The 21,688-nt window shown below is 46.1% G+C and overlaps 1 protein-coding gene across 1 annotated transcript in view; it reads right to left on the bottom strand.

The window, feature by feature from the left end:
* Window positions 1-12,080, bottom strand: part of ADAM12 (ADAM metallopeptidase domain 12) — a 188,176-nt gene extending 176,096 nt beyond the window's left edge. Inside the window, exon 1 of the mRNA XM_057408684.1 lies at window positions 11,822-12,080. Coding sequence (XP_057264667.1) covers window positions 11,822-11,924 — 103 coding nt within the window. The 5' untranslated portion in view covers window positions 11,925-12,080. The remainder of the gene's footprint in view (window positions 1-11,821) is intronic.
* Window positions 12,081-21,688: the final 9,608 nt, after the last annotated feature.

Here is a 21,688-nt window from a genome sequence, read left to right as displayed (position 1 = left end):
GCTTCATTCACAGTCAGTGGGATCTATTGTTTGGATGGGTCATTTCCAGCTGTGGAGAACAGACTATACTCATGGCTGCATCCAGCACTCACTGGACCATTGGCAATTAGTTTTGTGGCAGGGCACTGGGGCATCCCTATAGGCTCTGTTGCCAGATGGCCTCCCCTATAGCCCAGGACCCCTTGGGTCAACTCTGCACCACCAGCCCTACAAGCTGGGCAGGAATCCCAGCAGAGCCACCACTGCCAGTGGGGCACCCGTCAGATGGGAAGGAGGTTTATCCCTCTGATCAGTTGCTTTTCTCCCATGTCTTATTTGGGATGATTATTTTAACACCTCCAGACTCACAAGAGAACTTCTTTTTAAAGTTATTAAGCTAACTTACACACGGAGAGGAAGACCAAGCATTTGCCCTTCAGCATGGAAGTGAACTTAGGAAATATAAGAAGGGGATGGTACTGGGTAAGGAGCAGAGAGACTACCCACCAAGTACATCGCTAACCAACCAGGTAACGGAAGGTTTCCATCAAAGTTCAATATTAGGATCAGTATTAGTATTTCTATCAGCAACTTTTACTCAATGTGTACAAGTGTCCTTCTGCAATCCAGTGCTCCAACAGGTTTGGAGACAATGTCTGCACAGAGGACAGGAATATTACCAAAGTAACCAATAACTTGCAGGCTGGAGCAAAGGAATGAAACCAAGCAGTACAGAATGCAGGTTTGTACCCTTGAGGACTAGTAAGTTTTCTGCTCAAAGTGGTAGTCTTCAAAGGCAAATGACAACGGAAAGACCCATGTATGTTATTCAGTATAACACTGATACCACATGAAGCAAAGACAGCCCTGGAAAGCTGCATAAAAAGAGGTGTTCCCAGTTTAGATGCTGACGTCACTCCTGAGAGCTAACAATAGAAGCACATCTGGAATCCTGTGGGCATTTCTCCCCACCTGCATTCACGAAGCATTAATTCAGCCTGGAGCTGGTGGATTGGAAAGGCTGCCATGGTGAGCAGGGAAGTGGAAAGACTGAAGTACAAGAAGGGAACTAAAGGAATTATTTTGCATAATCTGCTAAACCGAAGATGACAGGACCCATGATAGTCTTTTAGCTTTATACACCTCTTGGTATTTATCTTGCCGGTGCCGATACATTTATAGGTGGCAAGAGTTTAAAGTGGCTATACATAAAGTTGGATAGGATTGCAATGCACAGCTTCTGAGCAAAGAGGATCACATCCAGCTCTCGTGCATCAATGTAAAATTAAAAATCAACTTGCTTTAAATGGAAATTGTGAACATTAGGACTGAGACTGTATCATGCCAAACAATAAAGAAGTGTCAGCTATCCAAGTATCTGGCCAAGAAGTGGGGATGTGTGCTTCCAGTCCTCTCTTTCACTCCATCTGCCAGCAAAAGCCAAAACATTACCCAAGCTAAACACTATCCAGGCACAAATCTTGCTGAAAACACTTTATAGAACAGTACCCATTCTGACTGAGACAGGAAAAATAATGAATTGTCACTTATTAAATATAACCAAATGTAAATTATGATAGTATGATAAACATGCAAATGCTGCAAAATAAACCAGCACAATATTTCCAGTACACAATGGTTAAAGAAAGGCGGGTTGGAACTAGATATCTTAAAGGTCCCCTCCAACCCAAACCATTGTATGATTCTATGATAAAGCGAGCCCAGTAACATGCACAGGATCACGTAAGCAACCTCTTGCCTTAAAGTCAGACAATCATTCATCTTAAACATTACTCTAACCACCAGCTGAAAACACAGACACCCTCTCCAGAGAAAGGACAAAAATCAGGAACTCCACCACACTGATAAGATACTTCCCGTTATCCCACTAACAGCCCTTCCACAGCTTTAAATAAGACGGCACAGAACAGAGTCTGCCTTCAGCTGTGTGTAACCACAAAAGTCTGGGCAAGACTGGGGCTGTGCATTAAATAAAACTCTTATCTCTCGCAGTAAAGGTTTTATGAGTTCAAAACCGTAAATTATTTTTCCAGCTAAGCCATGCACATCTAAGCAGTACATTGATTCTCTCCACAAAAAAATATAAAATCCAGTAAAATCGCTCCTTTCATGGCCTGCCTGGAAAATAATTATTAAAGAAGAAGGCAAGCCACCTAACTAAAAACAAAGTTTTACTTGTTTTCTCATTCCTCCCCCTAGTCCCAAATCCAAGCCCTCAGGCATTTAAGCACAAGTAACTTATAGAAAGCAACTCATTCCATGGATCTTCTTGAGCTCAAATCATGTCTTTTCCTTCACGTTGCAAAATTACTACTCCTGTGCATCAGTTTTAAAACACCAAAAGTCAGCAAAGGTCTTTGATGAGCCCAAGGACAGGCAGCAGCAAGACAACTCCATGCATTTCTGAGGTTAATTTTGTGTTCTTGCTGCTTCTAATGGAAAAATATCCCTCTCCAGCTTGACAGGCCTGTCAACTTTGAACCGATCCATGTGTGACTTTGCAGGATGCCTGCTTCATCTTTCACGCTGAGCAGCTTCACGAGCACTGACCGCTCGGATGAGAAATAGGAGTTTGAGACACACCGATCCCCTTTAAATAAACAGCATTAAAAACATGCTTTTTAATATTGCAGTTTTATAATCGTAAGTGCTATCTCCTGTCATCACTTGTTCTTGTATGAGCTATTCCCTTCTTAAATCTAATTCTGCTGATGAAATAATCTGAGAAAGGGAGCAGCCCTTGTATCCCTCTCCCTCGAAATCCCATAAACTCCATGGAAAAAGTCATGTGTTCAACATTTTACTACAGACATGGGAGTGAAAGCTTCAATTTGAAGGTAACTCGCTGTTCTTCTCCACCAAGGGCTCTGCTGCCAGTGTCACTGTGTGGCCAGCTGAATAAACTAATGACACATATTAAGGCGAAAAAGGCAGAGAGAGGGGAAAAGAAGGAAAATAAAATGTTCATTGTGGAACATACCCCCTAAGCAGTTGGATCATCTTAATCTTCAAGCTTCTGTAATACAACTGTTGGAAGGCTCTAAGTCTGCACACAATAAAGTGCTTTATTCAGGGAACCATATGACTCCATCAGTCATTCAAGCACATGTTTGGCACAGATTGAAAGTGAAAAGCATAGCTAAGTCAAATATTTCAAAACTGAACTTGTCTTTCTAACACACATGGTTTATATATTGGTGTAATATCTATATAACTTTTCAGTTCTCATATAGGGTAATGTCATGGCTGAAGTACAAAATGATGTCTGCTGCACCAGGCAGCATCGCTCTTCTCAGGAGTTAAGACACGCCAAAAAGCCATTTACTAGAAAATTAGAAGGAAACTATCACACTTGACAGGTCCTCAAGAAAACTGTAAAAATAGCTTTTGTTCCTTCTAATTCCTGAATATCAGTTTCTCAAATCAGGATGCTACACCATTCCTTGCTAGAGAGCTGCGCTGTAACAAATCCAGGACAGCCAGTTCCTTCCTCTTCCCATGCCCAAGATCTGTCTCCTCTGTTTGCAGATGAAATATTGCTCATCATAGAGAGTTACTCCTGCTGATGCAAATGCGATTAAAGCAATCTTGGGAGAGCACAGTGTGATTAAAGCATAAGTAATGTGAGAAGGATTTGGGCTTTCATTATACGGAATACACATTGAAATGCACTCAAGGAAAGAAGCCAGTATATCTCAATATCCTCCCTGTTCTTGAGAACAAAATGTGACAAGTGGAGTTTTGAGAACAACATTTGCCATTGACTGCAGGAGGGGGCAGGGAGGCTGCAGAACATTTCAAACAGTGAAAACCAACCTTGGTAATGTGTATAGAATATATACATATACTGTATTTGGGAAACAGCTGCCCAGCCTCATTTGTGATGTTGTTATGCTTGACTGAAGAATTACTATTCAGGAGCAGTCCAAAGAGTTGCCTTTTTTCCCTGGATGAGAACATTTCAAAATATGACAGACCTAAAGCAGCAAAGCATTGAACCAGAGGGCATTTTGACACACAAGGTAATGGGTATGGATTCCAGGATCCCCCCATGGAAGAGCTCAGCGCTGGGAGTTCATAGAAGAGGGCAAGTTGTAAATGCAAGGTTCAGACTAAAGCAGCTTTGAAAAGTAAGTGACAACGGCTTAGGAGAAGTTGTGTCCTCTTGCTGTAAATCCTGTTTTAAGCTTGCTCCTGTTCCAAGTGCTGATGGACACCACATAAATTGGCCCAGTCATTCTAGAGTGTGAAAACAAGCAGGACAGGATTAAAACCAGGTGAAAAATAGAGGGTTGCACAATGCCTTTCCCTCAGGTATTTCCAGGATGCCATGGTGAAGGATGTCCCATCTTAACTCCGCATCAACCCAACCAACATTATCCCAGCATGAAGCTGAAGCTTTTGACAAGGGCCTGTAGGGACAGGCCAAGGGGAATGGCTTTAACCTGCCAGAGGGGAGACTGAGATGAGCTCTTAGGCAGAAGCTCTTCCCTGTGAGGGTGCTGAGGCGCTGGCACAGGGTGCCCAGAGAAGCTGTGGCTGCCCCATCCCTGGCAGTGTTCAAGGCCAGGTTGGACACAGGGGCTTGGAGCAAGCTGCTCCACTGGAAGGTGTCCCTGCCCGTGGCAGGGGTTGGAGCTGGATGATCCCTTCAAACCTAAATCATTCTATGATAATTACACAAAAATCCAGATCCAGCATTACTCTCCCCCGCCAAAACCTCAAGAAAGGATGCTTTCCATTAAATGAAGTAGCAAATTACTCCCCAACTTACAATTTCCTCTCACTCTCTTCAAAGTACAGCGCAATCTTTTTCTCCAATTATTTACTTGCCTCCCTCACTGAGTATAAGGAATCTTTAGTATTGAGGGGTGTTCCTTCCCATATATGATCATCAGTGAAAAAAACCTACTGAGTGGGAGCTGGAGTGGTGCTCATCCCATGCACACACATCATTCAGTCAGGCATTCTGCAGGAAATCACACTGAAAACACGGCAAATCCAGCTGAAATGAATTGCAGCATCAATTTAGGTAAACGTGCATGGAAATGATTTGTAGCTTTTTCCCAAACCTAGCAAATGAGCTACTGGGCTGGGGAGTTAATATCCATCATGCGTCGCTGTTTGCATGGGGAGTACCTGCTACTTGCCTTACACAAGAGCAGAAAGGGAAAAATCATCTGCATCTGTATGAGCATGAGCTGCCTCTGAAGTCTGTCTCCCTGTTTTTTGAAACATGAATGAATGGGAAACTTAAAGAGCTACTTAATGTTCTTGAAGCAGAGCAGAGGTTTATGTGTGTGACCTTACAACAGATGTCACCATAAGGACTGGATCAGTCCAGAACTTCACAGGCTTCTTCAGGAGATGAGCTACTGAAGTAATGAACATTCACTTTTATTGTTTCCTCAGGGCTGGATATGTTCCCAGGTCACCAGCACAGCTTTGCTCATCTAGCCTAAACATCCTCTGATCCTGTCAAGCAGGTTTGAAGTGAATAGCACAGAACATCAGCACCAGGCTGTACAAAGGAGACAGATCCATGGAGGTGAGATAGTTCATCCCAACTGAGGATCAGACAAGGAGCATACCCGACACAAAATAAATAGACAATCTGCTTCTTTCTGGAGCATGAAGATCTCTTCTACAACGACCCTGCGCTTTTCCCTTAACAGCAAGAGTTTACCAAAATGTCTCTTCAGTGGGGTGCATTTTCCTCACTGAAGAAGCAATAGATAAAGAAATAAACACTAATTCACTTGGAATGCTTACCTCACACTTTAAAATCTGTGTCAAAACGCAAGAGTGGATTTAACCTGAATACAGTTTTATTACTTCCAATTCAAAAAGGAGCAGGGATCAGAAGTGAGATGCTGGATCCTTCCCTATCAGGCGCAGAGGCCACATTTCATTCTCAGCTAGAGCTCTGTCACCACAGTGTTCTCAATAGCAGAAAGGGAATAAAGACTTAAATAATCTGGACTAAACAGTTCTGCTCCCCACATCTTCTCATTGTGGAAGTAACACAGGATCTTCATCACGCTACCATCACTGCATACAGACAGTGCTGCTGAGTAAAGATACCAGTGATGCTCACCTCCATGCACGGTCAGGCGCCTATGCTCACCTTAATAAATGCAGCATTGCAAAGTCCAGATTAAGTTTTTTTGTCGTATTTTTACATGACTATATCAAAACCAAATCCCATGCACACCAGGTTTCGGCGAGGTTTATATTCCAATATGGTTTTTCAAAGGTCACATACGAGGCTTACTCCTCTTGCTCAATCAGCTGTTCTCAGAATTAGAGCACATTAAATAGAAGCAAGAAAACAGCACCCTTTCACCATTGTCAGAAGGTTTTTCACTTAGTGCATATGACACATACTAGTAGACTAAATTTACAGGGACTGACACAGTTCCTCTTAAAGAGTATCTCAAAATAAACTAGTTAAAGACTCTTTTGTGCCAAACTCTGCACGCCGTTTTTATGCCTTGCTGTGTATTATCCAGCGTGGCTAAAAGGCCATGAAACCTTTCACTTCTTGCCTTATTAGATCATATTTTTTTGGACAAGAAAGCATGTGTTCATCTAATCAGTGGTTTTATCGTGTTGACCTTGTGAATGGATAATCCTCCATCCCTGATTTAACCAAGTATTTCTCATCCTAGCTCCAAGTCATGGAAAGCAGCAAGCTCCTCTATAGGGTGTGTAAAACAATAATGAAACAACATGAAGTGATTTAACAAAGGAGTCAGCATTTCTGATTAGATGATGCAGTTCATTAAGTCGCTTCCTGAAGCACCCATAACCAAGTCACACTTAATATCGACATAGTCTCAAACTCATGTGATACTGAAACAGAGATGGGTTAACATCCTGGAGCAGGGATCTAGTAAGAAACAGCATCTTTCCTTAGTGTGATCCTCTTATCATAAAGATAAACATTTAACATAATTGAAGCAATTTGCCTTGTGTTAGCAAGAAACAAACAGTACTGTCGTTTTGGATTGCATTCTCCTATCGAGAATCAACTATAACCCTCTTAACAGGGCTTAGTTTGTTATAGACACAGCAGAGCCTAAGAGAAGCCTCTGCAGATGTGATTTAGGCCTTTAGTACTATAACATTTTGGAGACGGTGGGCTTTTGTCCTAGGAATAATCTGAAAAGCTACTTGAAACGCAAGTACAATGTGCATGCAGTAGGAAGAGCGAAATCTGAGATGGCATGGAGTAAAACACAAGAACATGCAGAGGAAAAAAAGCCACCAGAAAAGGGCATTAAATGAAAAATCCTTCCAATATGAATAACATGAAAGGCCTGGCATCCTAAGAGGGACTGGATGCTGTGTGAGATACAGAGCTGGGGAGAGCCTGCTGGAGAGCCTGGCCATTCTCATAGATCCTGGAATGGTTTGTGTTGGAAGGAAACTTAAAGCTCATCCAGCTCCAACCCCTGCCACAGGCAGGGACCCCTTCCACTAGGGCAGCTTGCTCCAAGCCCCTGTGTCCAACCTGGCCTTGAACACTGCCAGGGATGGGGCAGCCACAGCTTCTCTGGGCACCCTGTGCCAGCGCCTCAGCACCCTCACAGGGAAGAGCTTCTGCCTAAGAGCTCATTTAAATCTACCTACATCTACATGCATAAATGTAGCTGTACTTCGGACCTAACTGCAAACACCCTGGAAATCCCAATTCGCTGTTTACAAGTCTCATAGCAAAACTGAAGAGAAAACCCACCCCATCAGCCCTCAAACATGCAGTCTCTAAGCCAGGTTCTGGGACAGGAGGCTTGGTGGCACCTCCAGTAGAAGCTGGGATGCTAAAGCACCTTGGCCACACATGCAGGTTGCTCTGCTGGCTGTATCCTGCTGCTTGCCTGGCAAATGGAGCTTGCTGCTCACCATTCACATGCAATACTACAGCTCAAGCAGGTATGCCCAAAAGGATGCACATGAATACTGACAAAGCGAAGCCCAGCTGGATTCCTCAGACAATTTGCACTGGCAACGTGAGATATGTTAGAAACACAGCGACTGCAGTGATAAATCTGTCAGTTTAGGATATGTGAAGCAAGAACCAGGCTGCTGGAGGACCAAATAAGCCTTTTACATGAATTCAGCCTTTTTAAAACAGGTTTCCCTGATCAACAGCATCAGCAGCAGCTGACAACTTCAGTGGAGGTAACAGATAAACACAGCTCTGACCTGCTGCACTCACTCACGTGTCATTAGACAAGTGCCACCGGGGCAGGCTCCATGCTGCGAACGGGATGAAAAGCCACCCAAAACGTAGCCTGTCAATCATTAGTTCAAGGATGCTCTTTGTGGCTGGATGGAGATGTTTCCAAAACACCAGTGAATAACACAGCAGCTCCCCAGAGAGCAGGAGAGTTAATGATGCGAACATGACTTGAAGAGTGGGCATAATACCCTCGGCTGGTGGTGTATTTTGGCATGGATCTGCAGAGCCCCATGGACACTGAGAGCTCATGCCAGGCTGCCTGCAGGGGACTTGATAGGGATAATCATCGGACAAGAAGGTGATTATCACACACAGACCATAATATCTGCCACAAACATGGGAACGCTCTGAGAGAAGGCAGGATTTGAAAGTGAGCTCTGAAACACAGACTGTGCTGGAGACATCGGGTTTAAAGGGGGAGACATTGGGTTTAAAGGGAGCGACAAGGGAAGATTTCTTCTTCCATCAGGTATTTCCAATGCAGCTGCCATCAGTAATGAAAACAAAAGCTGACGGAAGTTATTTTAATTGGAGGCCAAGAATTTCAGACTGCACTTGTAGGATTTTCATTTTCCCTCCAGCTAACACCTAATGCTTAAAAGAGATTTAAGAGCTTCCCCCACACACACTCATTTGGAGTTTACCTATGCACACATACAGGAAAGCTTTGACTCTGCAAAAGGCTTATATAAATGTAGATTTTAAGGCTACAGAGCCTGTAAGATGAGCTCTTACCCTCCCATATATCATCCGCCACAGCAATAGCAAAGCTAATTTTGCTTTATTAAGGCCAGTACATCACTTAGTTTGCCTTTTTGTCCATGAGGACCTTTAGCCAGCAACCAAGGGCTGGCAGTACTGAAAACCAGAAGGGCAATTGTAAAACCATAAGAACTGGAAAAGAAACTCACGCTACAAGTGGGTGGCGGGCGAGGCTACTTTTAAGTTGTCTTAACTGATGACCTGATAATGCCTGTTTAATAGCAGAGCTGTTCCTAGGGCAGTCCCACACCCTGCACGTCTCTTGCCATGTCATATCGTAACTGCGACTTCCGTCCTTAATCACTAAGCACGTGTTTATGTAAAAATTAGGATATCCTGGCAGCTCCTCACATCCCTGACACCGGGCCCGGAGCAGGCGCAGCACCAGAGGCAGCTGAGGCAGAGGCTGCAAAGCTTGTGGAGATGTGTGCCAAGCACGACGAGGACTTTTCATCACCAGGCAGCCTCACCGGGTCCCGAAACATGCGGCTGGAACTTTCAGCACCTCTGTGACCAAGAAAGCAGCACATGCTCTGGCAAAGCTAAAGCTGTTCTCTACTTCCATAGAGAAAAAACATGGAACGGAAGGAGAGGATGCTCGCTGAGCACACTGGCTGCAGATGTAAATGGGACGTGTTATGGAAAGGAGTGGGGAAGATGCAGCAAAGCAGACCCAAACCCCAGCTGAGCTGTGGGGGTCAGCAAGCACTGCTGTTGCTCAAGCATAGACATTTAAATAGAGGCACTGTAAGGATGAGCAGCTTACACAAACTTTATAGGGAGCTTAATTCATCACTGCAAATGTAACCTTAGAGCTTCAGCTGGGCTCTTAGGGAACACAACACGATTTCCACCCCTACCTACTATCGTCTCTCATCTGTATGTTAGATCTAAGTCACCTACCATTTGCCCTCTAATTTTATTGCAGGTACAACTCCTTCGAGGTATATTCATGTCTTCATTTCTGTCGTATGTGAATGCTTGAAGCATTGAAACTCAAACTTTTGTGGAAGTGTAGTCAAGTTCACCCTCTGTCCCAGCTCACCTCCAAAACACAGAGGAGCCCACTGGCCCCACCATCATAGAATCAACTAGGTCAGAAAAGACCTTCAAGATCCAGTCCAGCCATTGATGCTGTCAGCATAGACACGTCCTGCCTCAATCCAACCCACCCTCCATCTATGCAAAGGGAACAGCCACTAGGAAGCAGGGGATCTACTTCTCCTCATCTACCTGACAATTTCTGCCCAGCACTGATTTGGTGCAAATGCAAATGTCGACAAAGAGAAATTAAGACCCCTCACAGAAGCAAAGCAAAGCTTCAACTCCTGTTAATTCATTCACACAAATCCCAAGTGCTCTACTAAATGCAACAACTTGCTCTGTCTACCCTAGGATTTCAATGTGCTGAAGTATCTCTCTGTCTTTCCCTCAGCAAATCCCGAGCCAAAGCCCCAGTGAAAGTTGCTGTGAATAGATCTGGAGACAAGCAAACATTTGCCAAGTTTAAAGTTACAACGAAAAAAAAGCCCCACGACAGGAGTTTGTAGTAACCCATGGGGACACACGCACTCCTCAGCGCTGTTACATGTACTTATACAAGAGAATTGCCCTTCCTCTCTCTCATAAAATATGCATTGTCAGCTGCCGATTAATGAAGAGGACAGGGTCTGGGCTCTCCAGTGATTCCAGAATAAGGCCCAGACTTGCCATACAAAGAGACAAGTCACTTTTCCAGGCTGTTCCCCCATCTATAACACGGACAGCACAGAGCCAGTGCTGCAAAACATCTTTAAGACTGACTGCACCGATCACTGCCTTGTGCTGCGTTTGAATGAGCACAGCAGCCAGCAACTTCTACCCAGCGAGGACTCTTTTACCATCAGCAGTTGGCTTTTCCAGGCGATCCTTCCCGGCTGGAAACAAGTCTGAGCTCTGACAATCCTCTCCAATTCGGCCCCAACCCGCAGGGGGCTGTTTGATGGGGACCCTGCGGGAAAAACTGCTGCATGGGATGGGGACCCACACACACACACCGGGGGGGCCCGGGAGCCCACAGCGCATCCCGCATACCGGGGGGTCCCGGGGATCCCGCAGCGCACCCATACACGCACCGGGGGTCCCCGGGACTTTGCAGGGAACTCCCATACAAGGGGTTCAGGGGACCTTCCCATACACTGGGGATCCGCAGGACCCCAAAGGGGCACACTCCAGGCAGGGGGTCCCCAGCATAGACCCTCCACACTGGGGGTCCCAGGACCCAGCACGGCACCCAAACACACCGGGGGTCCCCGGGACCTTGCAGGTCAGCCACTACACATAGAGTCTTGGGGACCGGACAGCGCATCCCCTAAACCGGGTGTCCCCAGCACCCCCTCGCACTGGGGGTCCCCAAGGACCCCCAAGAGCACACACACCGGGAGTCACTAGGACTCTGCAGCGCACCCCTACACACTCTGTGGATCCCCAGGACATCCCCACAGCGGGGGCTCCCCGAACCATTCCGCTCACCCTGGGGGTTGCAGGGTCGATTTTGGGGGGGGGGGGAAGTCGGGGTTTCAAAGCGGAGTTTTCCCTGGAAAGGCTTGGAAGTCCCCACGCCGCGCAGAGAAGCGGGACTTACGCGTCCCGGGGAGAGCGGAGCGCAGCGTGGCGGAGGCCAGGAAAGGGGGGGGGGGGAAGAGCGGAAGGGTGCGCAAAACGAGCGCAGGCAGCGCGGCTGGATCCTCGCTCCGGTGCTGGTCCCCTTAAAAATGGAGCGTCGGGCGAGGAAGTGTGTGAGGGGAACTCGGCGGGGCTGCGTGGGGAGCTTACCTTGAGCGGCGGGGGATGCTGGAAGCAGGCAGCCGAGGCTGAGCAGCAACGCGGACACCCGCGCCGGGGGGGGGAAGCGCTGGGCGCGGAGGCGCTTTGACATCTTAGCCCAGGCTGAGGGAGACAAACTTTCATCAGCTGGGGCTGGAGAGCAGCCCCATAATATACAGTTACAGAGAGGAGCGAGCTGGGACTCAGGATGTGAGAGATTTCCTGCATGCAGTTAACTCCAAAACCCCTCCTGCTGATGAGCTGGGCTCTGCTTTCTTAGGAAGGAGAAGAAAAAAAAAAAGAAGAGTTGAAGGTGGTTTTGTTGTTTTTTTTTTTCTTTTTGAAGCGGTTTGGGGGTTGGTTTGGGGTTGGTTTGTGGTATTTTGGCAAGAAAAGCCTTGCTGACCGCTGCAGCCCGTCCTGCGCTCCTCGCCGTGGAACAAATGAGCCCCAACCGCCCCTCCGCGGGGTCCTACTGCCCGCCCGCCGCACCGGCGGCACCGAGCACAACGCTGCTCTCCCGGGGCTCCGGGGTGCCCACAACATCATCCCCCCCCCACTTTGCCAAGTGTTCTATAGCACAGTCAGCCCTGGTGCTTCCTTTGGAAAGTTATCTGTGTATGTTAGAGCTCAGGGGGTATCTACTGGGTTTAGAATCATACAGTTTGTGTTGGAAGGGACCTTCAAGCTTACCCTGTTCCAACCCCCTGCTATGGGGCAGGGACAGTTTCCACTAGAGCAGGTTGTTCCAGCCTGGCCTTGAACAATGCCCTATTTTGGAGCTGTTTCTGGTGTCTCTGACTTAAATGTGGGGTTTTTAAAAGAGAATAATAATACCAAGCCCAACACAGCCACAGTTGCCAGATGCATTTTTTAAAGTCTTCCTCATTCAAGTTATTACTACTGACAGTCTGGGAGAATAACCAAATGCAGATTATATATTCCTTAAATTACCACCAAAACACACGCAATGCCCACATGTTGCACAGAATGCTGTTGAGGAGTAGAAAGAAAGAACTTAATCCTCTAAATCCTCACAGGTTTTTACTGGGCAGTTTTATTAAGGTTCTTCCCAAATCTCTCTGTTTGGATTGCAATGCTTAATTCTGTGGATTGGCCCCATGTTCTCCATGAGACAGCTGGCAAAACTGGCCTCATATGTGTCTGTACACCAGCATGCAGAGTACCCATGCAATCCCACTTAAAAAATGGATGTTGGAAGGAGTTGAGGCACACAGGGGTGCCCAGAGAAGCTGTGGCTGCCCCATCCCTGGCAGTGTTCAAGGCCAGCTTGGACACAGGGGCTTGGAGCAAGCTGCTCTAGTGGAAGGTGTCCCTGCCTGTGGCAGGGGTTGGGACTGGATGAGCTTTAAGGTCCCTTCCAACACAAACCAGTCTGGGACTCTATGGTTCTATGATTTGGGCCAGTTCTGGAGCAGAGGGTGGTAACTATCCGCAGTGAACCGGACTGCGTTTCCCCAGCTCAGAGGACAAATGAACCAGCAGAAACTCAATGGGAACAAGAAGCTGCAGTTCCCAAGCTGGAGTCCTGCACCATAGCCCCTTCAAACCACCCCAGGGGACAGTCACATCCCCAGCATAACAGCGATAATGTCAGGTCATCTCAGCAGAAATAACCCTGGAAAAGAGCTGGGATCAGGGAGCATTTGCAAAACTGCTTTGATGGTTGCTTTGCTTCACAGTTAAAAAGGCCATTTTCTCCCCTTACCCCTCCTCCCAAAACTAGACCCATGGACTCACCTCCAGTTGCTCTGTGCCTTGTATTCCACCTACATTTACCCTTGCAAGTCTCACTTCAGCAGCATTCAGCCTTAAATACCCAAGTGCTGAATTTTCCCGTCATTATCAATTCTAACAGCTCTAGTCAGCACCATTTCCTCCCTTAAAATATAAACTAATGAACTCTATCTACTGCCTCATGACGGGCATACATGCTCCCCACAGCACATTGGTTAATAATGCTAAAATTAGAAGACTTGCTTGTGGAAAGCCACCATAACAGCCATATAGACATCTTTATCCTTTGAAGGTATTTTCCCCATTAAAAAAGAGTCAGAGGGAGCTAAAGACTTCTAAATGGAGTTTTGGTAATCCCACATGGCTTTTCACTTAAATGGTAGTACTTTTATTGTGAGTAACACTCTTTGCCAACAGTGAATGTGGAGCCAATTATGTCTTGGTAATTCACTAGCATCAATGAAGTAGATGTTATCAGTGCCTCCTCCTCCCCCAGAAGTTAACCAAAGGGAACACTTGCATTTTACCACACCGGTTTTATGGGCTTGAAGTTGATAAATTGATGGTTTATCACAAAGCAGCCCCAAATAATGCTATTAACGACATCCATGTAGGAATGCTACTGACTTAGTTACCTCTGGCTCTGCAGAACAGCAGTACAATCACCGCAGATTCAAAAGCCTTTGGGAAGAAAGCACCTCAAGGACAAGGGAAGTTAATCTGAAGCACCTCTGCTTCACTGCTCAGTGCATAAGAGAGGCCAAACCTCGACTTCCAGCTCCTCGTGTCAAACCACCTCCCACAATTAGTTTTACGAGGCTTGGTTTATCCACTTCAGAAAGAGCAAGGCCGCGCTTCCCTGCAGGAAATGAAAATTGCATCCAGGTTGTGTGGCTGCTTCAAAGGGGGGCACAGTCCCGATTCTCCAGGTTATTCCCGCGGGCACTGGCTCTCCATCCATCCTTCCCTGCTTTGTTCTTTTGCATTGTCAGGGGGGTTGTTGTGATGCAGAGGGTTGACCAATTACAAGGGGGTTGTACAAGGGGGTTGTGCAAGATAGGATAAAGAAATTTTGCCTGTTTAAGAGGAAGCATTGTTTGCAAATACCTGTCAAGCTTGCCATGCGGTAGCAGGACAATAGGCTATTGATAAGGGGGAGAAACAGTTACTTATTTCCAGTGAAGACCAGCTTTGTGGTTTGGACTTTGACCAAACTCCTAAAGAGCATACGTGATGACTAGAAGTGAAAAGTTCAGGCTCGAGGAAGACTCATTTACTTCATCTTGAAGACCCCTACTCACAAGAGGAAGACTCATTTACTTCATCTTGAGACCCTCACCCACGACCGGGGGGGGGTGGCACTGCGCAAAGGACCTTCTAGCTCATTATAATACGAAGAGGGGATAAGACATGAATATGCATAGGTGTATTGTGCAACCTTATGAATATATATAACTTTAGAGAATAAATGTAGAGGGAAACACTAGTGAGGCACGCATGCCTTTGGAGGAGCTATCCCCCATGTGTCTCAGTGCTGAATAAAAGCATACCTACTTTACAACTTTAATGAGTTGCAGAGTCTATCTGTGTATCAGTTGTGGTTTATGTGGAGGTGTCTCACTGCTGCTGGGGCTTTCTTTACCTTCCTGTCTTTTGCTACTGCTTCTTTATGAGCTCCCCCTCCCGACCCCACATTTTTGCCCTCCTTATCTTCTTTACTTCATAGTTTTCCTTCACTTCAACCAACCTTTTCTTTCCAAAGCATGCACTCCACTTTAGTTTAGGGCTATCCTGCAAACCACCAGCATATGGACAGCTAAAGTCATTGTGCTCTTTAATCTTCTTGGGAGAGGTAAACCTAGCACATTGCCCTCTCTTCTCTACCGCTATAGACAGAGGCCGGCATATGCTGGTAGCTTGGTTTGCGCTCAGCTTTGAGCCTCAGGCAGCTACCACCTACAAACTGAAAAGGAAGGATCCCACTGCTGTAGCACCTCTCTGCTTTGAGACGTGTGGCTGAAATGTCTCACCCTGCCGCTCTGGGTCACCTGTAGCTAGAGGGAAAAGCAGGGAATGAAGTGACAAGGATCTCTGCGATCTTATCAGGTCCCCTCTGCAGGCAGGTCTTTCAACTGCATGGCCCCTGCTTCCCCTTGAAGTGGTTTGGAAACATTTAACAGCCTCTTTCAGCTGTATGTTGTGAGAATCGGTAATGCTCAGGAATGCATCCTGCATTAATCGTTACCTCTTGTCATTCATGGAGCAGGGCTATAACTACTGCATCCTTTTCTCAACAACTCTTATAATTGCCTTTGACTTGTGCCACTGTGTCACTTGAACAGGACAAGCTGAAGTCGCTTAACCTTCAGGCTGCATTTACATGTGAAAACGATTTGATGTAAAGAACACCTGTGATTTTTAACAGTTAATATTTGACTGTATGACAACATAGGCAGTTGCCTTGGACTCTGGTTATCGAATTACTAATTCATGCAGGAGCTTTACTTCACATGGCACTGAAAATGTCAATTCAGAAACGAGCAGTACGGGAAGAGAGCAGAGTGGAATAACTTACCTGGAAACAAGCATAACATACGGCTTAGTGCAGACACTGGAAAGGAGGAGGATGCGCTGAGGGAAACATCAACCTCCATTAGTTTCCCCTTGGTTAAAGGAGTTTTGCGAAGGAATTAGTGACTGATGGAGACAACACGAAAAAATTAAAAGGGGCTGGAGGGGATATATATATTAAATTTAAAACCTTCAGACTATCATATTGTGGTGCTTTGGGGGCAGTAGGTGGAAGGCACCATAACAAGGTGTATGGCACTTGTTAGATGGATTATGGTACATTATAGGGTATGGTGTATAAGAAAAGGAGAAAGGAAAAGAAAGGGAAAGGAAAAGAAAGAGAAAAAAAAAGGGGGGGGGTGGGAAAGGGAAAGGGAAAGGGGGGGAGTCAAAAAAGGAAAAAAAGATAAAAAGGAAAAAAGGAAAATAAAAGGAAAAAAGGAAAAATAAAAGATAAAAAGGATAAAGGAAAAAAGAAAGCTACGTCTGCTACACTTCTCTGCTAGAGAAGGAATTGCATTTCTTATGACAGCCTGAGTTAAATGAAGAGAAAGATAAACCACCTCAGAACAATTCCAAGATAAGAGGTCCTGGTCAGGGAAAACACCTCAGCTCTCACATCTTCCCAGATAAGCCATGATATCCTTTTGGATAGCCAGGAAACCTCACTGTAATTATACATTGAGCATTATCCAGAAATCCAAGTCCTTTTATTCCCATGTGTGCCAAAACGCATGAAGCCTCGTCTGGGCTTAGCTACAGGGATCTATGGGTTTGGGGCCTCCAGGCTGAAGTTTTTGCCTCTTAGAGTAAACAAAACAAAACAAAGAAGCTTTTCCCTTTGAAATCCGCTGTCCCCCAGCCAGCTGCTGAGACTTTGTGTCTCCAGCCCTCCCTCACTTCATTAACTCTCTGCAAAATCAAGATCCGGCTGAGTTGTGGCTGCGCTGGTAGATTACAGCCCGCTATAATGAACAGGCATAGATACGGCGTGACCTTTAGCCGCCGAGCTTTGCTATAGACCTCTGTCACAACATTCAAACCAAGATAGCGAGCTCCTAAGAGCAGCATCCATGAGGTCTGCGCACTGGAATAAAACGCTGGCTGTAAGTATTGTCTACTGCACATTCGTGAGAGATGGGGCATTCGATGGATTTCCAGGTCAAGTTTCCAGCCTCCTTATCTTTAGCCAGTGTGCACCCCAGCATGCCTTGCTGAGCAGCAGAGCGAGGCTCAACCGAGTGGGTAAGCCCATGAAATGCAGTGCAAGGCCAGCAGACTTTGCTTTCTGTTGTCAATAAATACAGAGAATCATAGAATCATGGAATGGTTTGTGTTGGAAGGGACCTTAAAGCTCATCCAGTTCCAACCCCCTGCCATGGGCAGGGACTCCTTCCACTAGAGCAGCTCCAAGCCCGGTCCAACCTGGCCTTTCCTACCCTCCCCTCCACTCACCTTTGTAGCTCCATGCTTTGTTTACGACCTTCTCCTCCTCTCCTAAAAGTATCATAACACTGAATTCATCTCACATTTCTGCCCTGAAGCTTTGAACTTGCCAGTGCAGCTGAGAGAGCAAGCACAGGGAAAAACAGCCAGGACCTTGCAGCAGCCAGACCCTGCATATCAGCAGGATATAAGACTGAATTACTTTTATCATGGATCACAGAAACCCCAAAATGAAATGTTTCTAGATACCAACCCCTACTTTGAATGATAAAGTGTTCTAACATATTCAAGTAAAATTGACACATCCATTCTGAAGTTATTTATACATTTACGAATGAGATACAGTAGTTTTAGTCTGTCAGGGATAAAACATAATTTGAGGGAGGCAGTCCCTTCCACTGAGCTGTGTTTGGAGAACACTGCCTGATAGCATCACTTCTACCTGGAAGAAGGTTTCAGGGCTGATGGAGAGCTGTGCGTGCCCATCACCTTCCTACCCTGCCTGCTCTGCCCAGCTCATCCTACCCCTGCACTGCAGCATCCTTCTGGAAAACAGCTCCTTTTCTCTAACAAAGCAGGGGAGTAAGCTCAGCTTTAATGCTGATTAAGCTGTATATACTACTTTATAGGGTAACTACAGAGACTGTTGCAGGCTGCTGTAACAGGGCCAAGGGTGAAAAAGCCAAGAGGAGCTCAAGGAAGAGCAAACAAAGAAACCCACCGCTCCAAGGATACAGGAACTTCACAACAACAGCAGCAACCCCTAAATTCTTGGGCAGTTAAAACACAAAAAGACCCAAACCTCACACAGCCCCTGGTTACATTCTTTTCCTGTAGCATAAACCCTCGGTCATGCAAACACAGAGCTCTCCATGAGCACAGCCACCGGCAGCTGGGCCTCCTGTGCTCCCACCCTGCGGCTGAGCCTCCTTTAGGGCACCATCCCCACCTTGGGTACCCTCCTGTTGTGCCCAGCACCCTGACCCAACAGCCTCGGTATCCTCAGGGAATGAAGGCTCAGCTCCTGGCTTCACCCCTCACCAATTGGGCCATTGACACTTTCCTCCTGCAGCCTTCCTCGAGGAAGAGGAAAACCACACTAACTAAATGTTCTTCTTCAGTTTCAGTAACACATCACTAAATACTTCATAAATAATAAATAAATAGATAAACAATCTTCTCCAATGTGCATGCACGCCCCTAAATCTCCTCATTTCAATCTGGCACTGGCATTTTCTTACTTGTTGCAGTAACTGGTGATCCCCACTGTCCCTTGCAGTGCACAGCAAGGATTGTGGCATGCCAGCTTGTTCAGTGCCGTCTGACAGGGATTAATACTCTGTTAAATAAAGGAATAAATAAAAAGGTGCTGGTCTCTCCCCTTTCGGTGCTCTGCTGTTCCCCAACCATGACTTACCGTAATGAGAAGGGAATTCTGCTGTGTAGGAAGAAGGACCAAGGTTCTCCTGCCTAACAGCCTGCCACAATGAAATCCTGAAGCATCCAAACCAGAGTAATTTGGGCCTATGCTGTGGACATCTGTATCCTCTCCCTGAAGGCCTGAGTAGCTGCTTAGTTTTCAGACCACCTGAACTGATCCCTGTTTTTCCACAGTGGAAGAAACATCATTTTAAGCTTTGCTACTGATTTTAATACTCATGCTGAAAAGTGATGGTTCTCCAGCGGAATCCTTCTATCAGACAGGACATACCTGAGAGCACGGCAGGAAGGACTCCTGTGCTAAAATGCCTTGAAATACACCAAAAAATAACCCATTAAAGGTCTTCTTTTTACTTCAGACAGACACTGAGAGCAAGCCCTTTGATCTGCTGCTCCAAATTTCATGGCCTCCCTGAAAACAAAGGGAAGAGAAGAAGCCACAGATCTTTACATGGCTCAGCAGAGGACAGCTTTCAACTCACTAAAAACTATGAAGTCACATATCTTTAATATTCCTGTCTAGCCCTCTGCAAACCACAGAACAATGCAACATCCATCATTATAAGCGGTGGGACAGTATATTAGGAGGACAGCGTATTTATGGGGGTGTTTTAGAAGAAAAAGAACTATCCCTATTGGGAAATGGGAGAGAAATCATTAAAAAGGCCTGTGGCATACATCATGGGAGAGCAAAATCAGTTAGGTCTTAATCTCATATAATTCATGAAAGGAAGAGTGAAACAGAGCTGCTTTTAATACAGGCTTCTGTTGGAACAAGTCCAGAGAAGGCCACAAGGATGCTCAGGGGCTGGAGCACCTTCTGTATGAAGACAGGCTGAGAAAGTTGGGGCTGTTCAGCCTGGAGAAGAGAAGGCTGCGTGGAGACCTCAGAGCAGCTTCCAGTGTCTGAAGGGGGCCTATAGGGATGCTGGGGAGGGACTCTTCATTAGGGACTGTAGTTATAGGACAAGGGGTAACGGGTTCAAACTGAAACAGGGGAAGTTTAGATTGGATCTAAGGAGGAAATTCTTTCCTGTGAGGGTGGTGAGGCACTGGAATGGGTTGTCCAGGGAGGTTGTGAATGCTCCATCCCTGGCAGTGTTCAAGGCCAGGTTGGACAGAGCCTTGGGTGCCATGGTTTAGTGTGAGGTGTCCCTGCCCATGGCAGGGGGTGTTGGAACTTGGTGATCTTAAGGTCCTTTCCAACCATAACTATTCTATGATTCTATGATTCTTGTGATAGATTCTATTGCAAAACTTACATTTGCTTTGGGTCACAAACCCAGCAAGTGAAACCACTCAAAACAAAAACAAACGGAAGCAAAATGTTGGGTTTTTAACATCAGCTAATAGTATTAGACAGAACAGGCAGCCCATAATTATATATCTTTCGTGCAATTTAACTTCTGCCATTACATAATTAAATTTTGACCAAAGTTATATTTTTACATAACAACAAACACAAAAATTATATATGTGCTCCCAGTAGCATTACAAGTTAAGTATATATTTGGCAACACTTTACAGTAAGTGGGTATTCATTACTAATTCCTCTGGTATTCATTGTAACAACATTAGTCACGAAGAATGAAAGTGGATATAATATTCGAGCACTGGTTTATTTCTCTATAAATCAGCAATAGAGAATGCACTGGTAATTCCCTGTCCTTGACATCACTGCAAGGCTGGTGAAGACCACAACCCTGTCATTGGGGATTATTCAAAATACACGGAATCCCAGCCTGGTTTGGATTGGAAGGGACCTAAAAGCTTATCCAGTTCCAACCCCTGCCACGGGCAGGGACACCTTCCACTAGAGCAGCTTGCTCCAAGCCCCTGTGTCCAACCTGGCCTTGAGCACTGCCAGGGATGGGGCAGCCACAGCTTCTCTGGGCACCCTGTGCCAGCGCCTCAGCACCCTCACAGGGAAGAGCTTCTGCCTAAGAGCTCATCTCAGTCTCCCCTCTGGCAGGTTCAAGCCATTCCCCTTGGCCTGTCCCTACATCCCTTGTCCCAAGCCCCTCTCCAGGTTTCCTGCAGCCCCTTCAGGCACTGGAGCTGCTCTCAGGTCTCTCCTTCAGGAGCCTTCTCTTCTCCAGGCTGCCCCAGCCCAGCTCTCTCAGCCTGGCTCCAGAGCAGAGCTGCTCCAGCCCTCACAGCATCTCCATGGCCTCCTCTGGCCTCGCTCCAACATCTCCACATCCTTTCTGTGTTGGGGCTCAGAGCTGGATGCAGGACTCCCTGCCTCATTCTACAGTGACACAATTAGTTATTACCATTCATCACAATGCTTGCTGAGGGAGCTTTCTTTCAGACTCCATTATCAGGTAATAGGAAAATTAGTCCCAGATCAGACTGGACACCATTCTCTTGACCACTCTTTGGTCATGATCCTTATTAACTTCCCCCTATGACTCCAGAAGGGGTTGCAAAGTCCCCACTTATTTCAGGCAACAAAAAGCTCCAAAAAGCACAGAAACATGAAATAAAAATGGAAGTCTCCCCATTCTTCAAGAACAGTTTCAAGAGCTGCAAAAGATGGTGTATTAATGGATGGCCCTAGCGAGGAGATGAAGCTAAAATGGTTTCAAAAGGATCTTTGCCATTTTCTGCTGGCAATTTCTCAAGCCAATTGCAGACCTGCAGTAACTCTAGAACCAC

This window comes from Pezoporus wallicus, unplaced genomic scaffold (genome assembly GCF_028554395.1).
Source record: "Pezoporus wallicus isolate ANWC-B61680 ecotype Strahan unplaced genomic scaffold, APGP_CSIRO_Pwel_v1 contig_13954, whole genome shotgun sequence".
NCBI classification, from domain to species: domain Eukaryota; kingdom Metazoa; phylum Chordata; class Aves; order Psittaciformes; family Psittacidae; genus Pezoporus; species Pezoporus wallicus.
This window is presented reverse-complemented; position numbering and strand designations above follow the sequence as displayed.